Genomic DNA, 7,200 nt, shown 5'->3' with positions numbered 1-7,200 from the left:
CAGGAAAATGGGATTTTTTAAAACCAAGAAGGTGCAACCTAACTCTGCTTTCAGCCTGGCAAACAGAACATGGCTACGCTGAGAGAATTTTGAAAATCCCTTTGTAACTCTCCATCCAGCTAGAGGAAAAGGTCAGCAAATCACAAATTTGGTTCAGCTTGGCCACACAGGCTATTGTTAGAATGCAAACAAAACCATAGCTATGCACTTGGCATTTCTCCCCATTAAATACACTTTAGACGGGCATTTATGAAATACATATTTGTAAATACTTGGCATCTCCTTGGTCCCTTAAACTATATCTCTAACATTAGCTCTGTTTAGGCCTTGGACATCGGTGGAGCTAGTCACTCAGATGCAAATGCTGACCTGGGTATCACTGAGGGTGTGAGCTGATCTCAGCCCTGTTTTTTTTTCCCTAGTGACCTTCTTGACTAGCTTCAGGTTATTGTGTGTCCTTGGGTGACTGGTAATATCCTGACTATATCACCCAAATAACAAATCCTTCCCTTGTCCTTTTCTTTCCCTTGGATAGAATACGGTTCTGATGTGGAAGAAGATATAAAATCAGAAACAAGTGGCTACTTTGAACAGATCCTGGTTTGCCTTCTTCAGGTAATGCTAGAGAAGAGAAATGAGGGTACAAAGATCTCCGCATTGCTCTCTTGCTTTCGGAGAAGATATGCAATAGAAGAGGCAGCACAGTCATGACTACCAGATAAACTGCCAAGACAAACATGTCACTTGGACTGGGTCTGTTTCAGCTTCGATGTGACTGAGGCAGGGAAATGCCCTCCCTTAGCAGCAGTAAGAGAGATGGGAACTTTGTCAGCTCTGCTGCAGGGAGACACCTCAGTTTTACATATGTATAAAGCCATTGCACCTCTACAAGGGTCTTAGGAAACACTGCCCCTCAGCTATGATTCACCACCCTTCCAGGGTCTGTCCCCTCAATGCTGAGTGCATTCAGATACATTTATCCTATCATGTTTTCCAAATTTTCCTGCCTAGCAGCAGAATAACTTAGCAATTTTTTGGCTCTACTTTGTATGACTTGATTGCAGTGCCTTTCAGTGAAGGAGTTAGCACTTGTGCTGTCTGCATTACTGCTTGAGTACTCTGCAGAAATGGATAGCTGAGAAGGATAATTGATCTTCACCCAGAATGTACACTGTGATCCTCATATATGGAAGAATTTTCATGAGACAGAATGGTTACCTTCTCTTTTTCCTCTCATAGGGTGAGAGAGACAATGCCACTCTCTACGTGGACACAGCACTGGCTCGCCAGGATGCAGAGGTACGCTCAAATGCCTGTGATCAGTGATATGCCTGCATCCCACCCGTCTTGAACTTCAGAGTGCTTCAGTGAGCAGCAGAGGGTTGGAGCCACAATAGTTTGGGGAAACAACTTGGGGGTTCTTTAGTTTTGCCTGCACTGCTGAGCCTTGTTCTAAAGAGGACTGATAAGAGCTGGGCTTGGGCTCAGCTGCTTTTGATATACCTGAGAGTATACAGGTATGGTGGAGTGGGATAGCAAAGAATAGGGAAGAAACATCAAGAGTATTGTTGGCTGCTGCAGGAAGCCTGGAAAGGGTGGAAATAGAGGCTGCTGCAGTTGGACTAAAAGATATAGTCAAGGGTTTTCATAATCAACCATTTTAGGAGAGTCGAGATCACACAGTGATCCAAACTCTGTTCTTTTACTGACTGCACACACAGAACATCTCTCCAACAATTGTATGTTAAATTGCAGACTCTCTATGCTGCTGGGGAGAAGATAAAGGGCACTGACGAGATGCAGTTCATCACCATCTTGTGCACAAGGAGTGCCACACACTTGCTGAAAGGTATGGAGCAGAACCCATACTCCCAAGCCTCTGAAATGAGAAATCACTCTAGCCAAAAAGAAGAGGGAAGGATATAGATGGGAAAGATGGGTGGTCAGAAATAAGTACCTGAGCCTGACTCCTAATCCTTGGTCACTCGGTGATGAAAAGCTGCCAGCAGGTTTTGTGAAAACTCATGAAGACTTAGTGCTGCTACAAATCAAGTGGCTTATCTAGGAGTCCTTATACAGAGGTGATGGCTGGATGGTATAGCTGTTCCTATAAACCCAAGGAGAGAGAGTCCCTTTCTAACCAGGTGGGAGCATGCAGTGGACAGACCCATGACTCCTTGGATGTGGGTTCCTCTGGGAAAAAAATCACCAAAAAAGTAGCTGGTTATTCAGTGCTGGAGAATTACAGGGTGCACCCTGCGTTTCTGCCCCAGGTTTTCCTGAGGGCATCAGAGGCTGCTGGGAGGGAAGACACTAAACCAGCTGCAACAAAGGGAGCCCTCTGCTCCCCACTCCCCCCCCTGTGCAGCAGAGACCGGGCTTTGTCATCTCAAGACTTTTGAGGCAGTCCAAGCTCTGACTAACAGCTTTTTTTTATGTCAGCTGAATATAAGTGTATCAAATAATATGTAAACTAGCTAGACCTACACTGATAAATGTAGCTGGTGATAAACCAGGTATACCTGAGCTTTTTCAAGCTGAGGTCTTCTGAGGCTGTTTTCCAGGCCCTGGAGGCCAGCTCCCCCTTGTGTTTCAAATTTAATCTCCTAGCATCACTTAGAAAACAAAACAAAAAAGTCATCGCTAGTCTCTGGCTGTATCTGCCTTTAAGAACTGAATTTCAACTAGCTGTTGCCAGGATGAAAGCGATCTTTGGGACTTACTGTATCACCAAGCAAGTAATTTCCTCTGCACTACAGCAGCCTGTAACTGTCTTCAAATCTTGAGTGTAATTGTTGTAGCTACCTTTTTTTAGTAGGCCTGAGTTGAGAAGGTTGTATCCATCTCTCTATTCTGTGGTATCGCCTTTCCCCAAAGTACCTGAGTGTTGGTGTTTAGTTATCTATCTTGAATGCTGACCAAACTTCATTAACATGTCCGTTGCATTACATAGCAGTTTCCCTTTGTCAGTCTAAAAGCCAGGAACCAAAACTGCGATCTGTAATTCTGAACCTTGGAGTATCCAGAGTGTATAAGGTGAACAGCAGCTCTGTTGCTGAGCTCTTCTTAACGTGGGAGTTCAAATATCTTGGAAACTGCACCTGTGTTTTGCTCATCTTTTCTGAGTTGTTTTTTTTAAATTGTGCTTGAAATAAGAAGTTTTCCCAAACTGTTGTCATAATTTAAAAGTCCAAGGGCCATAAGCAGCATAGTTCTAAGCTTAACATGATTTTATTTTGGCTCCTGAAGCTGGTGACGTCAACAAATATAAGACCAAATGATAGAGTTGTGCCTAACCTTCTGTTTGCTTAATTTCTGTGGTAAAAGACGGCGATGAAGGGTCAGATTTCCGAATGAATATGAGGTGACTGAACATGCATTTTCAAATTAAGGCAGGGAAATAAGATCTGTGGATGTGTTGAGCTTTTGTGAACATTGCCACGCATTTTTGTAGCTGACTTCTGGGCTTGACTAAAGCCTCCTGAAGTTGGTGCAGATGTGGCCATTGCTTTACCAGAATCTGTTTTTTCGTATTGCGACACAAGCAATACCTGTAAATATTGGACACACAATGCCTGAGCAGTTGACTGGTAAAAAATTGAAGTTCTTTGTGTTTCAAACAGTGTTTGAAGAATACCAGAACCTGGCCAGTAAAAGCATAGAAGACTCCATCAAGAGTGAAACTCGTGGTTCACTTGAGGATGCCATGCTGGCTATTGGTAAGAGTGGCTAAGGTTTCCCTTTTTTTTTTTTTTTTTTTTTTTTTTCTTTTTTTCTCCTGAGTCTGCTGGCTTTTCTCCTGCAGCAGTTGACAGTTATGGGATATGGATCTACTTTATAAAGGTATCTGGTAGGAATTAAAGGGTACTTCTTCCATAAGATAAACTCGGATCCCAGGGGCACACTGAATCAATGGAAGGCATGTTGAATCTTTGTTACCTGCTGCCCTGGACTGAGATTACCATTGATTCTTACCAAACTTTTTTGTATACCTAGTGAAATGCACCAGGAATGTCCATTGCTACTTTGCAGAGAGGCTATACCATGCTTTAAAGGTAAGACTCTGCTTTGCAACGTACTTGTTTTCATACTGGGCTTAACTTGTAACCTGGCTTCCATCAATTCAAATTAGAAGAGCCAAGGTTTTGGTGAGATCTAGCAAGTTTAGTGCTGTTGTTGCAAGTAAGAGCAGAATCCCTTCAAACACCTTGGGTAGAAAAGTACCCTTTAAGCTTGAGATACCAAGGGAGTCTTGCTTGTCTGACTTAAGAGTCTGCAAGGAGCCCAGCCCCACCTTCGGGGAACATGGACAAAACTTCTAGAAGATGTTTTTCTAGGAGGTTGATTATGGTGGAGTTTTGCCCATAATGTTAACTTAATGGACCGAACCACAGTATTTTCTTTTTAGGAAGCAATTCTCTCAATAGGAGTATAAAATCAGAGTTCCAAATGAGGATACATAAGGCATGTGCAAATTGTGCCCCTGTAACTCTTAACTGATATATAAAAGATGTCAGCTCTCCCAACGTTGTGAAAAGCTGAGATGAATGATTATTTTTGTTATAATGTGATCTTAACTTTCCTGTGAGCGATTAAACAATATCAGTTGAAGCCAAGTGTTGTATGGGTGGTGCTGCAGAAGAACAATATGTATTCAGTACCCACTTCCACCTCTGTGGCATGTTTGCTTTTGCATTTGACATGTGCAAAGCGTTACGGCACGCTTCTGTGGCAGATGTGTGGTATTGACAGTGGCCCCTGGGAGGAGGGTGGGGGTCGGCCCTCCAGAAACAGAAGCAGATGTTCTGCAGAACATGTGCCAAGCGATGTTTGAAAGCTGACGACTCCCGTCCTAGACCAGTTTGCAGCATCTTATCCCTTGAACACCCACTAACACTGCAGACTGATATATCTGTCATTTCAGGGGGCTGGGACCCATGATGGGACTCTTATAAGGGTGATTGTTTCTCGAAGTGAAGTTGACTTAAATCTTATAAAGGCTGAATTCAAGCATATTGCAGGAAAGTCTCTCTCCAGTATGATTCTGGTAAGCAGCATCTTGATATGATGGTTCTTAGCCATCACATACATTCCTAACCTGTCTGGCACTGTGGGATGCTTCCATGGTTGTTTTCAGTAAAAATGTAATTTCTGCCAAGATCTCCTTCTTTAGGCCTATTAACAATCAGCTCCTTGAGAGACATACATGCCTGAATGGTGAATTAGATTGTATGTTCTGTAAGTGACTTGGGCAAAGCCAAACCCAAGGAGAGAGTGTTCCAGGTTTTTCATGGACCAGACTCTGTATCTGTGCACTTCATGATCTCCTAGATGAATCTAGATTAATTTAATCCTGCCTGTATACCTTTCTGATGCTGCTGTGCTGTTTTCTCCTCTCTCTCTCTCTGCTGTTCTCAACTGCTTCAAGCCAGTGCCATATAAGTCAAAACAGTGCTGGGTTTTTTTGGCGTTCTTTTTGTTGTTGGTTTGGTTTTGGTGTTGTTTTTTGTTTTGTGGGGTTTTTTTAACTGACTTATCCCAGATGAAGGCCTGGTCTATACTGTGGTGAGATAGGTTTAGAAACTGAACCTTGCCAAAGCTTATTGCAGCTTTTGAGGTTTACATCTCAGCTCTGAGTGAATGACCCTCCGCTATTAGGGATGAAATACTAGGTTTTACCATTTGTCCTAGGGACTGGGACATTCCTCTCCCCCAGTGCAAATGGCACAAAAGCCCTATCCTTAGCAGTCCCCATGGGAAGTCTGCTTCTCTAATGAAGGCCCTTCTAATTGACACTGTCAGTGTCTGTCGTGTTGATTAATGATCAGTCTTCAAGGATCTGAACAGAATATTCATTCCTTCTGAGAAGTGGAACTGGCTTTACAGCTGTTGTCACAAAATATTCAAAGGGAGCAAATTTTTTATCTAGTGATATTCTCTGTAGTGCTTCTCTAGATAAAAATTACCCTATTTGTGGCTTTTTAAAAAAAAAAGTCACATGTCAGGGTTAACTATACTGCCCTGTCCCTGAGAATGCTACACAAATACCCAGGGACATAAAATCTGAACACAACAGGGTTGGTTGCTCTCATTTGTGCTGACCTTGTCCGTGCTGCTCTGTGGGATGGAGCCATGATCAATTGCTTACCTGCATTCCAAATAAAAGAATTGGATTTGATACATGTTATTTCAGGTGGCAGCTACAAGCCTCATTTCTCTGTTCACTTTTGATGGCGTGTCAGCTGGCAGTAACTCTGCTGAAGTCTGGCTTGCTCTTTCCAAAGTCCTTTTCCTGTGTGGGCATATTCCACAGACTGACAAAGTCAGCACTCGGAGTGTGCAGAGGAACTTCCACGCTCACTTTTTTTATTTTTTCTCCTGTCAGGATGACACCAGTGGCGATTACAAGACAGCCTTGCTGAATCTCTGTGGCAGTGACTGACAAAATCTAGGAGGAAGATGCTGAAATGGATACAGAGGGGAAATTAAGAGTGAACAAGGGTCTGAAAATGTACATGTAGAAAAACTTACTGTTGATCCAAGTGAGGAGAAAAAGAAAATCAATTTAATGGTCAAGATTTCCAAAGCGCTCTGAAGGATGGAGATGCTCATTACACATTAAAAGCTATTCACTTCCCTAACAGTTTTTCAAACACAAGTGGCAATGTTTCTTTTTTGTTTTCATTTCATTCTGTGCAATTTCCTTTCTCTTTTAATACGCTGTGAAGGGTGGCACTTAGGCATGAAATTAAACTGGTTTTTGAGTCATTGAGCCCCCTGCAAGCGTCTCAAGTCTAAACAACCCTAAAAAGCTTGGGCTGTCCTGAAGCCTTGTTAACTTCACTAGGACAAGCGGTGGTAGTACACCACCAACCATTTGATGCTAGCAGGGTGGGTCTGGAAGGAGTCCCAGATTATTAATGGGGCTTTAGGGCATGGGTCAGAAGGGAGAATTCAGTCCTAGGGGGGCTGGTTTAGCAGCCTGATCTGCATAACTTTGGTGGGGGCTCCCCCAGGAGCAGGGAATGGCGGAGCCAAATGGGCTGTAAGCATGTGAAAGTTGAAAGCTGTGTGCCTGATTCCCTTCTTGCTTGTGTGAGTGTCTGCAGGGGGAGACGGGCAAGTTCAGGGAGTGACATCGATGTCAAACTGTGGGGAAATCAAAACTGGGGCGGATGATTTGGTTTTGATGAATATAGG

At 43.2% G+C, this 7,200-nt stretch overlaps 1 protein-coding gene across 2 annotated transcripts in view; it reads left to right on the top strand.

The window, feature by feature from the left end:
• LOC104129141 (annexin A8) overlaps positions 1-6,442 on the top strand; it is a 13,492-nt gene extending 7,050 nt beyond the window's left edge. Inside the window, exons 6-12 of one of the 2 annotated variants that reach the window (XM_009642047.1) lie at positions 536-615; positions 1,240-1,299; positions 1,756-1,849; positions 3,624-3,719; positions 3,997-4,055; positions 4,925-5,047; positions 6,386-6,442. In XM_009642047.1, coding sequence (XP_009640342.1) covers positions 536-615; positions 1,240-1,299; positions 1,756-1,849; positions 3,624-3,719; positions 3,997-4,055; positions 4,925-5,047; positions 6,386-6,442 — 569 coding nt within the window. The remainder of the gene's footprint in view (positions 1-535; positions 616-1,239; positions 1,300-1,755; positions 1,850-3,623; positions 3,720-3,996; positions 4,056-4,924; positions 5,048-6,385) is intronic. The other variant, XM_009642048.1, reaches the window with a different exon arrangement.
• The last annotated feature ends 758 nt before the right edge of the window (positions 6,443-7,200 follow it).

This window comes from Egretta garzetta, unplaced genomic scaffold (assembly GCF_000687185.1).
Source record: "Egretta garzetta isolate BGI_Z169 unplaced genomic scaffold, ASM68718v1 scaffold56, whole genome shotgun sequence".
Lineage (NCBI taxonomy): Eukaryota > Metazoa > Chordata > Aves > Pelecaniformes > Ardeidae > Egretta > Egretta garzetta.
The sequence above is the reverse complement of the archived record's forward strand: the minus strand, read 5'-3'. Positions and strand labels throughout refer to the sequence as shown.